The 24,507-nt window shown below is 37.5% G+C and overlaps 1 protein-coding gene across 1 annotated transcript in view; it reads left to right on the top strand.

The window, feature by feature from the left end:
• Ndf (Nucleosome-destabilizing factor) overlaps positions 1–24,271 on the top strand; it is a 185,856-nt gene extending 161,585 nt beyond the window's left edge. The window contains exons 9-13 of the mRNA XM_083123641.1: positions 8,302–8,412; positions 11,259–11,360; positions 14,654–14,816; positions 17,934–18,113; positions 22,847–24,271. Of these exons, the coding sequence (XP_082979767.1) occupies positions 8,302–8,412; positions 11,259–11,360; positions 14,654–14,816; positions 17,934–18,113; positions 22,847–23,046 (756 nt within the window). The 3' untranslated portion in view covers positions 23,047–24,271. The remainder of the gene's footprint in view (positions 1–8,301; positions 8,413–11,258; positions 11,361–14,653; positions 14,817–17,933; positions 18,114–22,846) is intronic.
• Positions 24,272–24,507: the final 236 nt, after the last annotated feature.

Genomic DNA, 24,507 nt, shown 5'->3' with positions numbered 1-24,507 from the left:
TGCCTTTTTTTGAGGTTCTCAGCGTAGAAAACGTTAAGAAAAATTGTTTGCCGTAATAACCTCTAAATGCTGTGGAACGAAATTCGTAGGATGATAACATGTACATTGCCGCAGATAGAACCTTGATCTGCCGAAAGAAACTGCGTATTTCTGCAGGATAGTGCACGACCTTCAGTCACACTATCAATTTTAGCACTTTGGACAAAGTGAAGCACCTCGAGAAATAAATATCTCGTCTTCCCTTGTGTGCACCCAAACTCCCGATTTGAACGCCACCTCGAGTATAAACGCGCGACACCAGCTTTGTTTTTCATAAAGGACAACAAACAACTTTCAGTGTCGCATACATGACACAAGGCTCGACCCGCGATACGTGCCAGCTTCGCTTGTGATAATGTCGACTCGTGGTAGTAACCTACATGCATAACGTAAAAACAAAACAGCTTTGCAAGGACGTACGGTCGCGTTGCAACTATCCCATTGGAAGTCGATGGGGTTTTGTTAAAACCAAGAAGTGGCGTTATCTGAGGTTTTATGACCTCCCAATCTTATCTCTGCCTTCTCACCTTTGCCCTTCACCCCACCTTCCTACAGTGACGTTTCCAAAGGGGGGTGGAGGCATAATCCCCCCTTTTGGCGCAGTATTACTAAGAAAAGTACACGTAACACCGCCTCCAAAAACCCTGGGCACGCCACTGGATATGATCCCCACAATTACCTCTCCTAGGTGCGCGTATGTTATTTAAACAGGCAAATTTTGTCGTTTAGATTTAAACCTTTTCCGTTCTTACTTCTGATCTGAGCAGCACTGGCCCATCTGTCAGTCTAAATATGGGTGGGGTAGGTATGCAAGAGTTCGCCTCAACTACAGCGCTGTAACCTCAACTTCTACTCTGGCGGAAGTGTTCAAGGTCATGGCCGTAGGCGTGCACACAAATTCGGGGTTTCTTCTGTCAGTGTAATTAAAACCGTGCTTACAAATGATGTTTTATTTATTTATTTATTTTTTTATCAGTGATAGTTATCAGAAATGCTACATTTCTAAATTCGTTCCCAGCCTGGGAAATAAACTAAAAATGTTTTATTTCTGTACAGTCAGGAACATATTTTCGTTAGCGACCCTTGACGAACCATCCCCTGGCTTGCCTTCCAAAAGGCATATCATATATCATAAGAATTATCACATGTGTTTCAATGATTCCATAACTGCGGCAATTTTATCGTTGTACAGTCACGGACACTTCTGGGTTGTATACTTTCTTTTGGTAGACAAGGATTAGCATTAAGAGGCCATACTGCGGGGGCAAAAGTGTCTCCCGCGAATTACCGCCTCTGGTGTCATTTACATACAAAAAGCAGAAATATGAAATTAAGCGCAATGCGTTTTCACAGTGTGTTACACAAGCATAACTCTGGGTAGACTTTATGAGTGATTGATTTGAATATTCCTACCTGTTTCGTGTGCGAACCTCATTCCTTATTGCTTAGAATGTTACGTGGAAGGGGGTTACACTGAATCGGTGTACATAATTTACATAGTCACTAGAACTGACAGTTTCGCATATTCGATTTTCTTTATTCCGATTTTTTCTATTTTAAGCACCCAAATGCACACAGTACTTCTTGGTCCTAGGTCATTGCTAGCTCAGGGGCATTTCGCGTGGCTTGGTTTCGATGCGAGCTGCGATTTCTCGGAAATGTCGTAAAGCTGTCACGCTTTCTAAGCAAACTGCCTGCAGTGTTGCCAACAGCATGAGAGAAAAACGGGCTAAATCGCACCCAAAATGGAGCTAAAATTCACATCAAAGGGGCTAGATTTACAAAGGTGCGGCTGCGCACTGAAAAAAAAAATCTGGTTCTTAATTTTTGGGTGTTTTGGTGCAAAATTTCTGAAACTCAAGAACCACAACTAATCAACTGTCAAGATGAAGGGCATACGCTCAAGTAAATTAAATTTTGTTAACTTAAATAATTTATTTCCCCCGTAAATTGTGGTGCAGTAGATTACACAAAAGCATTACACATTTTCGGCATATTCCTCCTTCATATATATGCACACGTACACTCACGCACACACACACACACGGCCGCACGCATGAACTAGTCTCTGGGCGAGCCTACTGTTACGAAAGATTCGACGATTCCGCACCGCACTTCTGTGAACTTTCAAGGACCAGATGCAATGCAACTGAACAAAGATTCGCATTTTCTGGAATAGACGTTATCCGTAATTCGCCTCGGGCTACACAGCATACCAAAACCAGAAACAAGGGGATAAAGTGACAATGTGCACTTGCTACCTGCTCCCCAGGAGGGGTCGCAGGACGAGCTTGCAGATGCAGAGGAGGGTCGGTTAAGTGAATTCTTCTTTACAGTTTACTGAAATACCAAAAAACATTTCATTACTGAAAGGGCTAGATTTGTAGCAAGATTTCTCTCTGTAGGGCTAAAAAGCCCCTTGGGGCTTTTGCAGAATTTTGGGGCTGAGTACGTACTCAAAAGGGCCAGTTCTGGCCCCAAAAGGGCCAACTTGGCAACACTGCCTTTGTGCTTCGCGTTTTCTGTATACATAGTGAAGAATTTGTATGTGAAATATATGGGTATGCAATCCCCCAGAATTTTTTGAGTTCCTAGTGCTCTTGACCCAGGCGGCATTTTAGCTAGTTTTAATGTCCTGTATCACGTTTTCTTGTTTTGCTTCAAACGTGCTAGGGGGAGGGAATGGGGAGAAGGTAAAGCGGGTGAAGTCGTTTCCTTCATTGGACTTCGTGGATCAGCTGAAGTAGCTGAAGAGTAGGGGAAATGCATTGGCGTCGTGCCAAACTCGTCAGAACCGCAATATAACCTTGGGTTTAATATGTGACACTGCCACCAGATGGCAGAGTTGAACAGAGCCGGGACTCCGGTATTGACGTTTTCTCTGAACCTTCTAGGCTATCTCTGCGTTTTCTGGCCGAGTATCGTTGAATGAAACTTCCACACAAAACCAACTTAGCAAAGCCGTATTTTGTAAAAATAATTTAAACTGTATCTAAATGTGTAGTAATATATCGATTTCAGTGGAGTTGGAAAATATGATATTCACATAAATAATATAATATACACACACGCATACAGAGTTTAAAATTATTTAACAGAACAGAAAACACATTTAAACAATTCGCTAAGGGGCTCTATTTGTTTGTATTTGGGGAAGGTCAGGGAGTGTGTATTCATATTGTAGTAAGAGCAGCCTTCGAGGCCGAAACACGCCTGCTCTAATAAAGACGATAGTATTATTATTATTCATGCAAACATGGCCGTATACAAAGAAATAATAGGGAAGGGTTCAACTTTCAGCAGCCCAAGGATAGTAAAATTTTAATAGCTATAGACCGTTAATGATAGTACTAACTCTTTCATATGTTAATGATTATATTTATAAACGGATTAATAATTATTATTTTTATTACCATTTTAAACATTCTCATTGTAGGCTATATATCAATGTGCAGCTATTAACATAATTGTTCTTCGTTATGGGTATTTTCATCTTTTGAAAAATTATCAAAATAAGTCTGAATTTTCACTTTTTGAGACTACACACAATTAATTATTGCCAATTCCAGTATATTTTGTTGCATAAATTCTGAGAAGTTCTTAGGTTGCGAAGAAAATAACTGTAATTCGATTATATGTGACCATCTATTATAAATAAACCATAAATATTTCATTTTCAAAATCCTTCCAAGTAATATAATGAAAGATTAATTGTTGACTTGATTATGCAATTAATGCAAAATATTTCATACACTAATTAATTATAAGCTGTATGTGTTAAAATGAATATTGTAAAAAGGTAAAGGTAAAGTGCTCCCCTGTTCTTAGCACAACGCCATGAAGGCGTATAGGGGGTGTGGGGGTAATGCCCCATACTTTCTTGATCGGGTCGTGAGTGGGGGTGATGTGATCAGCATCACGCCCCTGACCGCCTTTACCACCCAGGGTTTCCCCCAGGTACCCATGTTATTCGACGCTGGGTGGACGCCGGGGCCACTTCCAACGTTAGAAAAGTTCCCAGATTTGAACCGGTGGCTCAGTCGGTAACGCGTCTGACTACCATGCTAAAATTAATATTGTAGCAATGTAATTAAATTCTCTCACATGTGCTAAGATTAACCACAGATGTAGAATCATAACATGTGGTAGGGGGAGACCCTTCATGTTGTGACTAAGTAAGGGGAGATTCTAATAAAACCGGTTAATTCCTGGTAACTCAGAACAGAAATGCTATATTAGAAGCTGCCTTGGTACATTGAGTGGTCTACTTTCCACTCAAGTTCCTGGGTTCGAGTCCTGACATGGGTTTGGTATTTCTTTTGGGTGTGTTTACTTTTTCCTTCAAAAGGTTTCATCTAGGCCTATTCATCATTCATACATCCCAGACCTCCACAGTAGTGAAGTGGTTACCCAGTCATCTTGTAAAAAAGGGGCCCTTTGGTTGGATACCCTGTGGACACTGGCATATGCAGTGGGGGAGCTGATGGGGCTACAGCCATTCTGAAATTTTGAGGAAATCAAATTTTCAAATTAAAGCAGTAAAGAACTCGGGGGGGGGGGGGGGGACAAAGTGTCCCCGCGGCTGCAATTTTCTCCTTTGAACTACTTTTAAATTAAGACTACAATAATCATTTGCATATCCTGCTCCCAGTACATGTACAGTGGTTTATAACTCACTTTTAAGTCCTACAATGTGGCCATGTGGTCTAAGGCATCAGGGGTTGGACCCGGGCTATGAGACGCGTGCAGGTTCGAGTCTCCTGGGTGAAGTGTAACAATTTTTCTGAGAAATTTTTGCCTGTATATGGGACCGGTTACCACCCACCATCATGAGGAAATTGGGGAGCTATGTATGAGTAAGATAACCTGGTCGAGGAAACTTACAAGAACGATTGGTGGTTCATCATGTTGACCACACATCACCCTGTAACTGGTTGTGGCTGATCTTCCATCTCAACAGATGGGAGTGAGGCAGATATTTGGTAGGTAGGCCCAGACCCTCTCAGGCTGTTGCACCATAGGTTATTTATATCTAGAGTTGGAAGAAAGCCGGCTTTTTTGAATGGACGTTTTTTTGTTGGTTTTTTTTTTCGATAAACCCCGCTTTTTTAAAAAAAACTGAAATTTTGGCTTTTTACCAATTGCAGCTAACCTTTTCACTTGAAGTTACTGTTATGAGTTTACAGGTTTGTAATGACATATTTTACAACTAGGTAAAAAAATGTACATGATGTAGCAGCCAAGAGACAGATATTGGCTAATCCCAGTGGACACACATTGCATAGTGGTTCAGATACAATTTTAACCCTAGCTTTTTTTAGGGCCTCCCCCATGGTGCAGTGGTAGCATCATTGCCTTGCAATGAAGGGGTCCCGGGTTCGATCCCCGGTGGAGGTACAAGTGGTGGTTCGGATCCCACTTTAAAACTGTAGGTTCAGTCCCAATTAGCCTTACTGTGCATAAAGTGGACTTAAAACACCAACTCAAACCAATTTTAACCCTAGCTTACTGAGGCAGGGAAGGTTGGGGGGAGGTTAGAGGTTCACCACCTCTATTTTTTAGATTTTTCAAGTTTGAAAATAAAGTTCATTGTTTCCTAGAATGTTCCCAATATTTCTGTATTACTTTTGCTCATAAAAACATAAATGTAATGTAAGTAGAAGGCAAAATGCACTTGGTGGACATAACAGGTGTCATCTTTGAATGCGTCTCATTCGAGACACTTATGCCAGCGCCAGTGTACAATTGGTTGGTAATGATGGTAATTATTGTATTAGTAAACAACTGCACTTCTACAAACAGAAAAGCATTAATAGAAAAATATGATGGATTTTGTGAGTTTTAGTGAATGGTAAAATATATGAGACACTCATGCAGTAATTGGTTATTATTTTTTTTATCAACAATAGTAATATTTGTAATGATTGTAATTTATAAATAATAAGCTCCTTCAGTGACATGCATCATATCACCTCGGTCTTGTTTGTGCCTGTGTGGTGGATACTTGCTTAGAGACTGAAGAGGCCCATGTCACTTGTTACTTCAATGTGACACCTCCCCACTGTCATGTGCTGCTTCAGTCTGAATGTTCTCTAAACTTAACAAGATTGTTAGCTACTTCATCAGACATTAAGATATCATTAGCCTGTAAATCGCAGAGAACAATTGCAAGTACTGTTGTTGAAAAGAGGCCAGCTTTTTGTTAGAAGGTTCCTTTTAAGAAATTAATGGGCATCTGGAGTGGAAAAAAGTAATGCTGTTGCCTTGTAACAAGAAGGGGCCTGAGGTACAATCCTTAGTGGAGGCAGAGAGCTCGAATCTCATTTCAAACTGTAGGTCCAGTCCAGATTTCTTAAATAGATATTTTTTTTCATTTGAGCTCAGTCTTATTTGTTTCTGCTTCAGTTGTAGTGCCAGTGTTTTTTAACCGTCAGGTTGCAAAAGGTTCGTTGCACCCAGGGGTTGACAGCAAGTCTATACATTGAACTATGATTGTGCCATAGGTGATATATTAATATTAATTAAGGTTGCATATTAATGTCCACATAAACTTTAAAGATCAGAAATGTGTTTATGAGTGAAATTGTTGGGTTCAGGGCATTGACTTATAAGAAATAAATTTACTGGGCTGTGGTCTCTTTGAGAACCACTGCAACAAGCAGCAAGCACTATAGTTCCGCCGGGCCAGGAACCGGCACGGAGACCACCTTTATGCCAGTGACCCTGTGTTGCCCCGTTTAACTGCAAAGAAACTCCCCGTCAAACAGCCAATTAGGCCCACTGCTTTTGCAAGAGCCGACAATGTTAAAATTCCCCTCCACAAAGCAGCCATTAGGGAAACAGGATTTTGTCAAAGTAACCGTTCTGTGCTGTGATTGCACACCGGTTTGTACGGCGGCCGAATTATAGTTGCTCCATGACCAGGTTTAGTGGCCATTTAACCAAATTTTACGTGATGTACTGGAAAGCCAGAATATAAATATATTTTACTGAACACAAAATTTAATGTAGGGAGATTTGATGTTAGATTTTTAAAAGGTAAAGCAGTATTTTATTTTTTGCTTCATGGACATGTTTGTATAACAAATTCAATCATTGAAAATCATATCATTCATATATATATATATATATATATATATATATATATATATATATATATATATATATATATATATATATATATATATATATATATATATATATATACTATCAGCTTCTATTAAAAATACATACTAAACTACTCTAGTTATGTGAATATGTTTATTCTACATTGATATATTTAATAAGCCCACCAAAATATGAAGATAACACTCGGAAAGAACAGCCCATTCAAAAAAAGCCAGCTTTTTCAAAACACTGTTTATGTCTAGCTACAAATTTCATATTGTAAATTGTATTTTATGTTTAGAAATGAGTGTCTATTTTACATGGAACAGCAAAAATACTGCCAACTCCTGTATTTTCATTGATTTGAAACACTTTTGTGAAAAAAGCCCAAAAAAAGGCTGGGGAAAAAAATTCCTGTTTTTTTTTTCGACCACTTCCAACTCTATTTATATCTCACTTTAAACTTTAGATCAAGCTCCGACTTTACTTACAGTGATCAAAAACATAAACTTTGATCAAGAAGTACATTTCCCCAAAATTGATCTTCCATCCCTCTAGAATGAAAATTCTGGGTAAAACCCTTCCTCCTCATAATCATGATTAGCCTAAATAGGCAGAAGGCAACATAGTTCAGAAGAAAAGCAATGAAAACTCTAAATAAAAGATCATAAGTATCTACATCACCTTCAAACCCTTTCATTAAAAGGGCGTAAATTTCTTTGCTATACCATCTGTATTCAACTTTGTTTATATAAGTGTTTTATGATTTCTGACTGTGGCCTCATACAATGCATGGCTTAAAATGCCATAATGTTTCATAAGTATCATTTTTAAGCTTCGTTTTTAAAGTGGTTCAAAGACCCTTATGTAGATGAGGTAATCTGAGGTAATTTTGAGGGGCATTTGCATTTACCACTTTCGTTTTTCGAGAGTACTTTACAGTTTTGATTTGAAAATTCTTATTTTCTCAAAATGTTGGCATTGGTTATTCTCCATCAACCCCTCCCTATGTACGCCAGTGAACTTGGAAACCCTTGATTACAAGGTGACATCAGCTACTATAGAAGCATGTACAAGGTATTGTCTGTGTAAATTTAATGTCGGTATAATTTGCTAATATTTTAATTGCTAATGAGCAACTTTTTTTTATTTCAGTGCAGAGATTTTGTAAGAGCAGGGGCAGAGCAAGGGATGACTCCATCTGATGTCGTTCAAGCAGCAGACATAACATTCTCATGTGTAGCAGACCCAAAAGCAGCCAAAGATGTAAGTAGTGCAACATGCATGTTGTAGTGTACTGTATTTAGTGGGATATAAAAGTAAATTTCATATTTAAAATTCATATCGGTATCTATCTACAGAGCATTCCCTGACATTCGCTTCAAGACTCGGCAGCAAGCGGCCTGGCATCAGCCCTTGTCTTTCCTGGTGAACGGGTCTGCGACAGTCGCTAGAGTCTGCTATTAAAATTACAGTTTTCATATTGTGTATTAACCTTGACTACAGAAGGTGTTGAAAATGATGTCCCTCTGCTGCAACACATTCCTGGCATCTTTGAAGGAAATTGGTATTTACACGTGCAAGTTTGTCTACTGTAATTCTCCCGATTGCTTGTACAATACTCTCTTTTAACTTGTCAAACTTGTCTTTGTATACTTTTTCCACTTTTATTCAGAACTGACCCTGTTACTCTAAACTTTTTTACGAGGTTTAATATAGTGGTCCTATGTGGAACAGGAGCACCAGGAAATTTCATTGCAAAACATCGTCGCCCTTCTCCACAATTCCTCTTTCCGAAGTAACACTCGACAAGATAAATCCTTTGTTGTAATGTAAACTTTTTTGGTGTCATATTAAGCCACAATCTTCAACACACCGACACGACACAACTTCTGAGGGAGGATTATACTGGCGTCAGTCTGCAACGTCAACAGAAAGGGAAAGAGAGCGAAAGCAGGGAGAGCAAGAAAAACAGACTGTAGTGTGCAACTATCGCGGACCCCGTTCACCGGGAAAGACAATCGCTGACGCCGGGCCGCTTGCCGCAGAGTCTCTTAGCGAATGTCAGGGAATGCTCTGTAGTTGTCTACACAAAAAAGCTAGTCTTTTTTTAGCAGTAATTTGCATATCCCACTGCAAATAGCAGAGGTCCTGAGTTGAGTTCCCAATTAAGGCACACAGAGTTTGTTTTTTTAATCAAAGTCATTAATTTAACATAGAGAAGTAGAAAATCTCCACTACTCAATCAGCCACGCCAAGTATATATTCCACAGTTTTCGAAGCTAGGTATTAAGACTACATCTCCAATGTTGATCAAATTTGCTGAAATGCAATACCATCTAAGACCTTTCACTGAACTTTGACACTTACCATATTACAAATTTGGTGACCTCCCCCTTTTCAACTCTCCTCCTAAACAATCACTATACTTCAAATGTCTTATTGCAAAGATTGTAACCCAAATAATGCCCTAAAGTACATGTATTTATTTCTTCATGTTTTTCTAAGTGCCATATTTAAAGTATATACAGGGTGTCATTTTAATCGCACCCACGGACAACGGAAACGTACATAGGACATCCAGACAAACACCTTTTCTCATTAGTGCGTAGTTTCGGCTCTAACAGTCGTTCAGAGAAGCCCGTTTTGCTGCCTGAATGCTTCCAACCCAACCCAACATTTGATTGCATTTGAGATGTAATTTCCTGTCGTGAAGGGATGCGTTCCAGGGTTGCCAGGAACATGCATATTCTGTGAAAAAACGACATGGCTACAATCAGCCACATTATGTACCGTAAAACAAAGCGATAAAACACGTTCTGTGACCCAACAGGGAGTGAACAAACTATACGAAAAATAGTAGAAAAAAGTAATTTAAATGGAAACGATAATATCGAAATTTTGTCTCAGCTTACATGTTGCCAAGTTGGCATCTACAATTTAGTCTATCCACTTGGTCCTTCTGATACTCGTTGTCTGTGACACACTGAACAGTTGACAAAATAGAAATGAAAGAACTCAAAATTCCAAAGGTAAGTAACACGTAATGTAATGCATATTCATGGCAATATGTGGCAAGGGGCAAAAATGGTTGAAAATAAAGTAATATAAGGAGTAGTAAAACAAGCTCTCCAACGACTGTGTTTATCTACGCACCGGATACACATGTAATAGTTTGCAACATTACTGTGAATATGGCAGTATATTCCCTGCTGATTCATGATTAGGTTGTGTGTGTTTTAGCCATAATGTAACAACATAAACCTCGGATACTTCCGCTATCAGCGCCACAATACTGCAACGCATATATCAGGACAAATGGATATACATCAAACTTGCAACAAATATTTGACATGTAGCTGGGCGTAAACAGCCAGATGTAAACTGTAAGTCAATAAAATGTATTGTTGATGATTATATTTGACATGTAGGCTAAGTGACAAAATCCGATATTGCCATTTCATTTTGAATACGTTGTTTTTATACCATTTTTTGTATCCTTGGTTCACTTCCCCCTTCCCCTGGGATGACTACTAGTCTTCTGGTTGGTAGGCTAGATGTTCGGTCTACTGGACGCGATCCTGTTTTACAGATCTTATGTCATTTTCTCCAAAATTTGTGTGTTCCTTGGAACACTGCCGTGCACTGTGTCGTCGCAGGATATGATGTCACAGATGCTATGAAATGTTGTGTGTGGTTGCCAGCATTCAGGTGGCAAAACGGGCTTTTTTGAACGACTGTAATGCCGAAACTATGCACCAACGAGGAAAATCTTAGTGAGAAAAGGTGTTTGTCTGAATGTCCTCTGTACGTTTCTGTGGTCCGTGGGCACCATTAAAATGACACCCTGTATATGTTTCTGCTTCTGGGTGGTATGAATTGTCCGTGAAATGTGTGTCCATTTTTTTCTGTATATAAATGTACCTATATACAATTTTTCATCTAGAAAGTTGTATTGTTTGTGAAATTGGAAATACATTCTGCTATAATTGGAAACAATATATGTAGACTTTTTATTTTTTGGTATGACCATTTTCCAATCTGTATCAATTTTTAAAATGGATATATGTGCTTGTGCAATCGGATGAATTCATGTATTTAATTGGTTTCAGCTTGTTTATGGCAATTGTGGTGTTCTTCAAGAAGCCATGTCAGGAAAAGGCTATGTGGAAATGACTGGTGTAGATGCAGAGACATCTCAGGATATAGCTGAGGTATGTATGGGCTATTTAAAAGTTCACAATTTCTGATAATGTATATGTAGGATATATCCTACTCCATGTATAATGCAGGCCCTTTCACAGTGTGTGTATTTTGAATGTATATGTGTTTGGAATGGAACAAATTATTCATGTTTTGCCTATAAAAGCAGAAAAGAGTATAAAGATATGAAGAAACATGTCATGTTGATCAGTCAAGAAACTTGCTTTGATACCAAAACTTTGTGGTATAAAGAAAATGTTACATAATTTTGAAATTTTTCTTTTGTTTTCATGAAAAACTTGCTTGAACATGCAGTAAAAGAACAATTAATTTTTAATACAGTGATGGTGTTCCAGGATTTTTTTTCTTTCCATTTACCAGTCAATTGTATATTTTTAGCATTGTCCATGTATTTGTTTATTTTAGTATTTAACCTCCATCAGTGACCCGACTTTCTTGTGCATACCAGTGGCGTAGCGTTATAGTACGCCCGGCGTTCCCAGATTTAAAATTTCAAAAATGCTTAAATGCTGTGATTATAAAGTAAAACGTGACTAATTTCATATATGTTTGATCTTCATGGCATTATAATGGCTATTTTTCGCGATCCGCTTGCAACGCTCCACTCTCAACACTCGTTCTAGCATTTCTTTTCAATGCCTTTCCCGGCCGGACGCCGAGCAGGTTTGGCATACGGGACTCCTATATTCCTTGCTGCCTTTATGGAGGGAAAGCTTCCATTTCTACAGCACGCGCGTAAATGGGCTCTCTTACGCTGGCGTACGAGAGGTCTACCGTGATTGGTTCATGCGACCCTTCCTGCCTTCTGAAGCAGACGACAGCGGTAGCATTCCTACCTGGTTCTTCGCTCTCATGCAACTCGTGTTGTGTGATGCTACAATACGCAATATTGACTGACGTAACTTTACCAATCTCAAATATACTGCTTCTTAATGGCCACTGCATTGTATAATTTATCGCACGAACAGCGATGTGCATTAGAAACTAAAAGATCAACACAGTTTTTGTCAAATAAGTGGGTGAAGTCATCGTGATAGATATTCAGCCTGTTGCTGCTCTCCACTTAACCTGCAAAAATATTATTTTTTAATTGTATTTTTTCGTTATTATCTAACTACTTAATATTGCGTGAATGGAAATGTTTAGCATTCATTTGAAAACTCTTAACATCGAATGGTCTCTGGAGAAAATTATTTTAAAATGTTTATCAGCATTCTCAAGATGTAATAAACAGTGGTCTGAATTACTAATCGGCACTGTTACGTCAGTAGAGTGTACGATATTTGGATCATCCACTCTGCTTTTCACAGTGCGCCGAGACGACAGAGGTCCCTGGTTCGAATCCCGGCGTGAGCACGGGTGTTCTTTGTGAGTGTCCCTTCATCAATATCATCACTCATATTCATATTCGCAATTAACCAAAAGTGGTAGAAAAGCGAAGTAAAATAAACCAAATCAATCAGTAGTTGGATCGCCCACAACAATGACATCTACTGTTGTGCAGAGGCGCTTGTGATTCAGGTATTTTTTTAATGACGCGTCATGCAGAAAGATATAAAAAAGGTATAGAACACCAGAGTTCAAAACATCTGTGGCATAGTGAGGCATCTAATTTTCTAGCTAAAACATGCAATGATGATGTTTTATTGAAAGCCCAGCTTACTTCCGGCAAATAATACCTGTGGCGACTAATACCATAAGTAAATTATTAAGCAAGAAAGGGCCGACTCTTCCTTCGGACTTGGCGTTCCCACACGAAATGTCCATGCTACGCCACTGGTGCATACATAAAACTATAAAAAATATAAGTACTCCATAAATAACCATTGTGTTTGTAAGGAACATGCATAGGGTATTGATTGCTTTCCACATTCAATTTCATTATACATGCACTTGACCCTTTCAAAACCAGCAATTGTACGTGTCACACACACATTAACATATTCACTAATTATGTGCCAGTAAAAAACAATTACCCCATGATGTCTGAAGAGAAAGGTGGAATTTTTAAGTAACAGGTTCTAAACATGGTCTTAAAAACAACCTTCCAAATCGACGAAGGGAATAAAGTGGTTTGATATCATTAAGGCTTAAGCCTCGAAAGTTGGTAGGTTGGACCAATGCCAAAACAAAATGAAGTCTTTGTGCAGGTGTGTCTCCCTTATCACCACATTCTGACACACGTTCTAATTCTTGAACCACTGGTATAAGAATTTTGTGCCACTTTGATTTCTTGTTGGGTCTTTTCCACCCATCGTGCCACTCCTCACATAGCATTCTGTTTCATTTTGTTTTCACACTGACTGTTTTGGTAGTTGGTTGATTGAATTGGTGTTTTGTAAGTCCACTTTATGCACAGTAAGGCTAATCGGGACTGGACCTACAGTTTAAAGTGGGATCCGAACCACTAAGTGCCTCCACCGGGTATCGAACCTGGGGGCAGTTGGTTGAAATGTAGCTGTTGGACTAATATAGTAGTGTCACATTGTTACAAAATACCCATTTTGTATTGTTACAATGTAGATTTTCTGTGTAACATGACTTCAGTGCATTTCTTCTTCATTCAATTCTACACATTGTAAATCCCAAAATAATCACTTGCATCATATTCTTCTGTTTGGTAAAATGCTAGAGATTGTTAGCCACTTAATGTGGAAAATGCATGTGCTTCAGGAATGGCAGGAACAAGAAAAATTTTGTCCAAATTACTCGGGTTATTCTTCCACTTGCCATAGCTTCCAGCTTAAAAATCACTTCAGAAGTCTGATGTAGGATGTAAGAACAGTGATTATGAATAGTATGTATTCATACTTAACAGTATGTTTGCTGTGAAATGTAAAGTAAGTAAATTTCAGTGCACAATATCTTCATAAAATTTAGTGACTGTGTAGAGCATTCACTGTATTTGACAATAGGTATCTACCAGTGATGAAACCAGCCATAGGAGTAACAAAGGTAGGAGAGCAGTTCATCAAGTAGTGACCCACATTAAAATGTGTTGTATGCAATGTAAGGAAAGCAGTTGTTAATATATATACATATGCACAGGGTCACAGGGTAGGCATTGTATAAGCAGCCTGGCTCCGCAGTAGCCCATGCCAAAGTTTATTGTTCATTTAGATGGGAACCATTTTCAGCACTTCTTTTGGCAAGTGTGTTACCAAACCTTTAAAAAAAAGCTATTATTAACTGTTGTAATGCATGTTGTTTCAGTCTGGGGCTACTTTTTCGTGACCCATTCTGTAATATGAAAGAAATAATTAGAAACTGTTTTCCCCACCAGGCTATAATCACAAAAGGAGGAAGATATCTGGAAGCGCAGGTGCAAGGAAGCAAAACTCAGGCTGAAGAGGGTACTTTAGTTATTCTAGCTGCTGGTGACCGGACGTTGTTTGATGAATGTCAAACTTGCTTCCAGGCAATGGGGAAGAATTCATTTTATTTAGGTAAGTTTGTTTTTTGGTCTTTGATCATTAAACTTGCATAGTAATTCAATTAAGTCAGTGGTGTAGTATCAAAATTTTAAAACTTTATAAATGTCCCATGTAGCCACATTCATCTTAAGGTAGCCAAAGGATCGATTTGGAAGAAATTGAAGGAGCACATAGATGATATCTGAAATATAGATCAAGAACTGGTACAAGGGTCACTACGAAAGTTTTGAGACACATAATAATTAATTCATTACAGTACATTTAAAAAAGGTGATAAAGTGAACTGCAATAATTACCGTGGAATTTCTCTTCTCTCAACAACATATAAAATATTATCTAACATTCTTTTAACAAGACTAACCCCATATGCTAATGAAATTATAGGTGATTATCAATGTGGATTTAAACATAACAGATCAAATTTTTCACATCGGACAGACACTTGAGAAAAAGGGGGAATATAATCAGTGTCCATATATTCATTGATTTCAAAAAAGCATATGATGCGGTCAGAAGAGAGAAATTATATAATATATTAGTCGAGTTTGGAATACCTAAGAAGCTTATAACACCATTAAGCCTTGTTTCCATGATTATGAAAAACTAAATATGCTGACCAAGGCAGTAATTTGTTTTATTAAAAACATAAACTAAACGTAACGTTTCAACCTTCTAGCATATTTCGTTTTTCTCCAAGAAGCTTGTTAATATGATAAAAGTATGCACCAGTGAAGGAGAAAGTAAAATTCATGTGACTATTAATGTGTGTGACAAATTTACAATTAATTCATGATGGATTAAAACAAGAAGATGCATTATCTCCATTGCTCTTTAATTTTGCCTTAGAATATGCTGTTAGGAAGGTAAAAGAAACTAACGAAGGGCTAAAATTATACTGTGTGACTCAGTTGTTAGCATATGCAGATGATGTAGACTTATTGAGGGATGATATAAATACAATTAAGAATAATGCTAAAATATTTTTCAAAGCAGCTAAAGAGAGATGTTTGGAAGTTAGCAAAGAGAAAAGTAAATATATGCTTACAGGCCGAAACCAAGTGTTAGATAATAATCAAAATTAATTATTGATAACAACTCGTTTGCACCAGTTTCCAAATTCAAGTACTTATGAATAATACTAATAAATGAAAATTATATTAAAGAGGAAATAAAAAGCAGGCTTAATTCAGGAAATGCATGTTACTTTTCTCTTCATAAACTTTTGTCTTCTCGTTTAATATCTAAGAAACTAAAGTTAAAATATACAAAATAGAAATTTTCTTGTATTATTATATGGATGCGAAACTTGGTCCCTTACATTGAAAGAGGAACATAAATTGAGAGTATTTGAAAATAAGATCCTTACGAAAATCTTTGGACCTAAAAGGGATGAGGAGACAGGTGAGTGGAGAAGGTTACATAATTTAGTACTACATAATTTATATTCATGTCCAGATATTATTAGAATAATTAAATCAAGAAGACTTAGGTGGGCAGGCCATGTGGCACGAATGGGAGAGGAAAGAGGAGTTCACAGGATTCTTGTTGGGAAACCTGATGGTAAGGGACCTGTAGGAAGGCCAAGACGAAGATGGAGGGATAATGTTGAGATGGACCTAAAGGAAATCTGTATTGATGGAAAAGAGTATATAGATCTTGCTCAAGATAGGGACAGATGGAAGGCCTGTGTTGCTGCAGCCATGAACCTTCGGGTCTAAGAAGGCTAGAGAATTAGTTAGTTAGTTAAACTAATTTTCATTACTGTATTTTCTTAAAGTACTTGCCACGACATTCTATGCACTTTTACATTCTTGTAAATCATTTTTGAAAACAGGATTTCCACTTATTTTCAACGAGTGATGTAAGTTCACATTCTGAACAGCTTCTTCAGGGCTGCAGAACAATCTTCCGCGCATGCAATTTTTTACTGTAGGTAACAGAAAAGAATCACATGGGATCAGGTTAGGACTGTAAGGTGGATGAATCATAACTTTAACCTCTGTGCGTACCAGGAACTTAAAGTTATGTTGGCTATGTGGGTGGACCATGTTTTTTTTGCGCAAACCCTTTTTTCCACAGTGCAATGTTTTGCACAGTCACTGCGGTCGCCGGATGTCTACTACTCTCCTCGTCTTCCAGTGAGTTTCAACTTCTTTTAAATCCTCAAAACCACTGAAAAATTATCAGGAGCAAGGTCCCCAAAAGTCTTTTGCAATCAATTAGTGCTCTGGGTCTCATTTAACCCATTTTGTCGTATACGAAAGTGCTCTCTTCAATGAACCATAACACAGTCTGTCTCAAAACTTTCCTAGTGTCCTTCTTGTAAGTGAGCAAACAAAGGTCATTGATTATAATTATAAACATTTTTTAAAAATAAGAGGAAATAATTTCAGCCATTGAAGAAGCAAAGAAGTCTTAATTAATATTAATTATATTTTATTTTAAAAGTTAATTATCATTTTATCCTTCTTAAATATTAAAAACAACACTTTAGATCTTAATAGATTTCTGGTTCATGTTACAGGCCCCAATGGAGTTGATTGAAAGAAACCAATATAGCTAATTGCATATTGTGTTTATGTAATCAGTATGTTTCATGTATCCTGGATTTGGTTTCTTTTTCAACACCATTTGGTTTGTGACATGAACAAGAAGCTTGTTAAACTTAATATTAATAGTGAATAAAATGTATTTCCTAGCACAAGCTGTAAGATACGAGTACTTTCAGTTGAATCTGAATCCATGATATGTTAAGAGATTGTTAAATACAATGAACCTGAGAGTTTACTGTTGTGCCAAAAAGAGAAAAACTCTTCTAAGCTGTTGGTAATTTGTACTATGTATGTACAAGACTATGAATGTGTCTGTACAGTCTACAAGAAAAATAAAGTTCATAGCAGTTATTGGAAGAGGAATACATTATTGCAAAATATTAGTTACAAAAGAAAAAACAACCAGTATATATTTCTGCTCACATAAATTTATGATATTTTATTTCAGATCAGTACACTCAGAATATCGCTACCAATAAAAGAAATCCCCTGTCAGTGTTTTTCTATCTTGCCTGCATTTCTCCATATCACTGAGTATTTATGATGACTTCTTAAGTGTCAAACCTTCATATTTCAGGTGAAGTAGGCAGTGGTTCAAAGATGAACTTGGTTCTTCAGTTAATGGCTGGAGTGATGCTGGCTGGTTTGGCTGAAGGGATGGCTCTTGCTGATCGTGCTGGCCTTCAACAAAAAGATGTCTTGGAGATCTTGGAATTAACTTCTCTTGCCTGCCCAACCATATTAGAAAAAGGACAAGGTATGTTTGTGGTATTTATTATTGGTTAAGTTTTATGAATGTAGCCATAGAGAGAAAGTATCATTACCCGGGATTGAATTTATATGTAGTAAAAATATTTAGTTATTTTCACCAAAATTTGGAGTTATGAACTTAAAATTGATTAAATGCAGTCTCTGCATTGAAACAATTATCATCACTGTCTTGAGGAGAAACCACAAGGGAATCCCATACATATGCCACAGAATCATTGCTTCTGGCACTGCTGTTGGGCATGCAACTCATAGCAAGGGTGGGGTTAGCAGTGGGCTTCTCGACTTGAGACGCTCTTCCAATGTTGCCAAATTTACATTTGTAACAACCACGAGCTGATGCTGGAGCCCTCACCCTCTATTGTTGACAACAGTAGTAAATAAACAGGAATTTCAAAAGTTTTACAATAGGAAAAACAAACAGTTGGAAGGTACATGGAGTATATGTTGACAAATGTTCTCAAATATGGGAATAATATGTAAAAATAACTAAAATATGTGAAATACATATGAGGCAATATCTAATATATGTACAAATATGGAAAATGAAATATGGAATGAATTTAGTCTACGTGCCATGATGCGCAAAGGTAATACAAAATATAACTGATTTCAGCTTCATACATAAATATGTATTTACATATAAATCCGTTCACTGATTATTACTTTCCAAATATGAAGGACTTTAGTAACGTACAGCCCAGAATGGAGCACATTAAGTGAAAATTTAAATACAGATCAAATTACATTTTAACATCTTATCGTTCATTCTTTATATGAATGTACCATCAGCTACATCTCCAATCAGTTGACTTTTTGTTTTCCAAGTAATCAAATAGGTTCAAGTGCAACCTGTTTATGAAAGTGGAGAGAATTGCCAACCGAGCTACGATGCAATACCTTCACAAAACTAAAATAGGATAACAACAAATGAAATTAAGGCATGCTGGCTACACTGGGGTGCTCCTTCATAGACAACAGATAAGCACTGGTAGCTGAATTTAAACTTAGCATGAACAAGCTTGAAGATGACTCCTGTGCCAGGTAACCTGTCACTTTAGCATCCAGCATAAAATTCACAATGGCGTCTCACTACCACATCAAGTGCTGAAACTGAAGATCTTCCAAAACATGTTGAGTACATTCTCAATAAGGTTCTTGACATATAAAAGGTCTCATCATGTTGTGGCTCCAGATTGTCAATAGTTATGTAAAACCGACAAAGAGTAAAACTACAGCGCTTTGAATACGTTGTGTGAAAAACTGCACGGTTCCTCTGCATTATGATCTGCTAGAGGCGCTTATGTCTTCAACGGAACGTGGTATTCTTCTTATAATGGAAGTAAATGGAGTTTTCGTTGCAACATCTGATTCTTTTACATGAAGCATTTCTATGAATGTGATAATTGCTATGGTATTTGGTACAGTGGTCATGGAGATACTAACGGACGTTCTAGACAGTCGACAACCTCATGTTATCCTGACTTTCATTAATAATACGGGAGAAAATATATTCGTGGAATGCTCTTGGTAACTAAATTTTTGTGTGTGTATTAGGTTCATTATTATTATCATCATCATTTCTTTTAAAGAATTACACACTGAAGCATTTGTATTTTTGGTATTTACTTCCGCTTCAAACTAATCGTTGCGATGATGATTGCATGAATTGACAATGGGAAACTCACTAACTCCCTTAGTACCATCGACATGAGTGTAAGGAAACTTTCAGACCAATGGGACAAGCAACATGGGATGTTCACACTGATGTGTGTAATATCTAATGACACAGACACTTCCAGACAGTAAAATAGCATTCATTACGCATGAGGATTTAGCAAACAGCAAACCGTTCAGCAAGCGACACGTTCATGTGTCGTATTCGCGTGCTGCTTGTTACTTCGGTCGGAAAGCTCATTAAAGGAAGGGTACTCAGACCAAAGTAATGCGCCACAGGGGAGTTCCCAATGAAGTGACAAGCGACATGGTGCCTTCAGTCTGCAGGCGTTTGCTGCTAATTGTGCGAACAAGAGATCTAGGTAAGACGATAAGCTGCATGTGTCACTCAAACTGAGCAATACCTCAATGGCTTGCAACATGTTGCTGTGGTCTGTTGTTCGTGCATGCGTGATGCGATGAGTGTCTTGCTTTAGGGAGATTGCGCACCTAAGAGATAAGCGGCATGCGACATTTGTAGCTTGTGGATTTCTCCAACAGAACGCTGGCGTGTGCTGCCCATTATGCTGCTACGGTGTGAAATATTGCTCTTGATTGGCTCGTTTCCAAGCAACATGTGTCGCATGTTGCTTCGGTCTGAAAGGTGCCTTGGACCGAAGGACCCATGTCGCTTTGGTGTGAAATCCCCGTATCATTTGTCGTGTACTGCTTTGGTCTAAAATCTCCTTGAGGAAACTGTGCAGTCAGAGCCTGTGTTCCTACAGTTCGAAAGGCAACATTGATTACCGCCTGCTGGCTTCCAAGCGACACTTGTGGTTTGTCGCCTCACTCTGTATGAAATATATCTCAGAATACTATTTATATTCTAATAACATAGAAAAATAAACTCTAGTACACAATCCGGAATCACATTGCGATGTTGCTTCTTGTGTTATGCATGCTATTTATTTATTTTATTTTACTTACCAAATTAATGCCATTTCGTGACTGCAAATCACTCCACAAATATAACTGTTTCCATCAATTCACTTACTGGTTTTCAAGACAAACAAATGTACACAATATATTCCAAAAACTAACTAAGCTATGTTGTCATCCATCTCGGGAACCAGTTTCTTTGGTCGTTTTCCACACTATGTATTCAAGGCACTGTAGTAAAAATATCCAAACAAAATTTACAGATATTTGAGGCTGATCCCAATGGCTTTTTATCACGATTGGTAGCCGTGGATGAGACATGGGCTCACCACTTTCAGCCCAAGTACAAAGAAAAAGCAAGCAATGGAAACACTACAGTTGTCACACACCAAAGAAGGCGAAGGTAGTAGCATCTGCTGGGAAGGTGATGGCAGCCATTTTTTGGATTGATTGACTGTGAAGCTGTAGCTTTAGTGGGGATTACTGTATTGCTCTATACTGATAATGCCCCAGCTCATGTCTCCTCTATTGCCATGCAGGAGTGTGGCTTTGAACTTGTTCCACACCCACCTTAGTTACCTGATGCCTCTCTCTTTGATTGTCCTCTCTTTCCTGTTTGCCTCTTATATTCTTGACGACTACACACGATATTTCATTTGTCTTTTTTGTTCATTAGTATACCTCTAAAGGTATTACATACTCGAATTACAAAACAAGATATCCGTTGTTACTATTATAATAGTTAACAAGGGGCATTTGAAAAAGTCTTTTCTACCCCTTTTTTTTTACCATGGGATAAATATTAGAAAAGGGCTGTAGCTTCTCAACCACTGCATTTTTAAAATTTAAATTTCACATGTAATAATGAGTAAAGAGTAACGTGCGACAATTAATAGTTCAGGGGGGATGCAAAGGTAAGGACACAGAGTTTGAATTTTTTGGAAATCATGCGAAAACTTTGTAAGTTCCATTTTTTTCTCAAAGTTTGGTCATGGTCTTGGGACAGAAGAGTGGTATTTTGTCATGCTTTCCTCCAAGTTGGATCCATCCAGCATCCATAGGGCCAATGCTTAAATCAAAATTCCAGATATTGTTCCGTAAGCTGCCAACACTGTTGCTCTTATACATTATTATTTTTTAGCCAAGAGTGTGTGTGTTTTCAAACTAAAGTTTGCATGCCATTTTTTCATTCCCTTTGGTCTATTGGGGGACCACAAGGGCGTGAATTTTGCACAAGTTGCAGGCTATTTACATATCAGATTGGTAAAATTATCAGTAATATTACCAATATGCTGATATGCATATGAGAGGAAGGAGGCCATTGTAAAATAAATTGAAGATAGTGATGTACTGTGTATTGAGGGTTCTGGAAAGTGCATGGAAAGTACATGCAGTGTTTGTGTAGGATCCTTGTACAAATAAAATTGTGTTGTGCAAAACACACAGTTACAAATTACATGAAAACCACTGTACCACGTTGCTGGTTCCACTTGGTTGGAACTTGGTAATTTCAAATGTCCTCTACCTTTATTGCCTGAGGTGCCTTGAGCCTATATTGTATTGCATCAAACCTTCCTTGCCGATCGTCTTGACAGGAGTTATAACCAATCAATGAAAGAGAAATAAACTCCTATCAGACAATTGCAAAGAAATCATTCATGCAAGACAACCTGCATCAAATAATGAAGACAGTGGACCATAGCAAGTAATAGGTTCCCACCAAGTTAACAAACTATGGGTAACATGGAGCAAAAAAAAAAAAAAAACTATCCCCTTTGCCTTGAACTGTGGCATGAAGCCTAGTGGGTATGGTGGTATGGCCCCACACATTTTTGATCTCAACGTGATCAGCACCATGTTCAAGCTGTCTTTGCCCAATCCCACCACCACCTCAAGCAGTCTGCTGGGACATTGTTGGTGAAATTTTCACCTGAAATTGCCAACCCTGGGATTCAAACCCAGGTCTCTATCAATCAGGTTTTCACCTTTAATAAAATATCATAAACAAATATAATAAACATATTTTTTAATCCACCTCGGGTACTTTTTTTTTTACATTGTTGCAGGTTTGCATGTGTCAAAGCAATTTGTATTATTTATTTGAATGGCTTGTTTATTTTTTTCCAGCAATCATTGAAGGTAATTTCCCAACACACTTACCTTTACAACACATGCAAAAGGACCTCAAGTTGTCACTAGGAATGGGTGAGCAGTTAGAGCAGCCCCTACCATTGACAGCTTCAGCAAATGAAGTGTTCAAGCATGCGAAGAGGTTAGGCTACGGAGAACACGACGTGTCTGCAGTGTACATTCGTGCCAGATTTTGATAAGTGCTAAGACGATTGCTGTGCTGCTTTTTTTTTAATGTACCTGATTGGTGTACAAGTGAAAATTTTAAAAGAAAATAAGAAATCAACAGTGCAAAGATAAACGAATAAGTGACTTAATATCAAAGAACGTGTGTGGTTATGCAAAGATAAATTGAACATCCGAGAAAAGTTACTAAAACATGTGAGAAGGAACATGTTTTGTTGTAGCACAACCTTTTCCCCCCCTTTTTTTTAATTATCAATCTGATTCTTGTAGAAACACACACACAGTCAACTTAAGTTTCCCTTTTTTGTGAAGTGTATGTTGATGAAGAATGTGTAAAGAAAAAATATTTTATAGGAAGCAAGCAGGTCAGACTGTAATACCAGACCTTTGTTTTTATTGTTGAATGAATAATCTTGTTCAAGTATATTTGATTCATACTTACAAAACCAGCAGAAGGAATAAGCACTAACATTGCTTCAATTCTTGAGACAATGTGATTATCTTTCTTTGTATTTTAATTAAACAATAGCAGTTAGTACATTTCATTAGCATGTGCTTGTTAGTGTAAGAGTCAAGGTTTTTTTTAGTCATGATTATTTGATTTGTTTATCCATGTCTGAACAAAAAAATAGAATGTGACCTTCTTTTCTTTAAAAAAAAGTTTTCTGGCCATAACTTCTAACTCCAGTTCTTCTATTCATATGTTGAAAACAGTAAATAGCTATCTTTACATGTTAGTGTTGAATCAGTAAATGCAAGAAGTATTTCAGGCTGCTTCTTAATGCTAGGTATCTAGATATAAGGGACCATCAAAATTTGTTACTTTTCCTGCTGGGAACACTGTTAGTCTTCATCTAACAGTAATTGGTTTACAATTGAGTATATTTTTTGCTAATATTCATTAGCCAACAGCAGTGTCATTACTTTTTGACTTTTTTTTACTTTGCTTGTATGTGTGTGTGACATTATGTGGTGAAATTTCAACCTTGCAGTTTATAGCATGAGTTTATCATCCATCTGTAATAAAAAAAAAAGAAGAGAGATGCTTACAATCTATTCTGTAAGAAAAATTATGTTTTCTTAAGTATCAATTATATTGGCTTACTTTTGGATTTAACTTTTTAATGTTCAAAACTTTCCTGTAGTATCTTACTTTTTTAAAAAGAAAAGAAACAAGAAAATTATAATTGTTGAAAGAAAATAAAATACAAGCACATTAAACAACTTTTGGGTGTTGGTACTTTATTTTACTCTGTATATGTGTTTCAATTGAATTTATTTTTAAAATTTGGAAGTGACATTCCACTGAAGAATACAAGTGTAAACATGGTATTTAATATTTCATTTTGAGCTTCTTAGTTTCTGACATGTATTACAAGTAATTTCTGCTGGTGTATGTCATTTAAATCTGATTGGTACATACAGTCCAGCAGAATTAACTTGAGACAAATGGCTGCCGGTGCCGCTGCTGG

This window comes from Lepisma saccharinum, chromosome 6 (genome assembly GCF_977018435.1).
Source record: "Lepisma saccharinum chromosome 6, izLepSacc3.1, whole genome shotgun sequence".
Taxonomy (NCBI): Eukaryota; Metazoa; Arthropoda; class Insecta; order Zygentoma; family Lepismatidae; genus Lepisma; species Lepisma saccharinum.
Note: the sequence above shows the minus strand (reverse complement) of the source record. Positions and strands in the feature narration are given on the sequence as shown.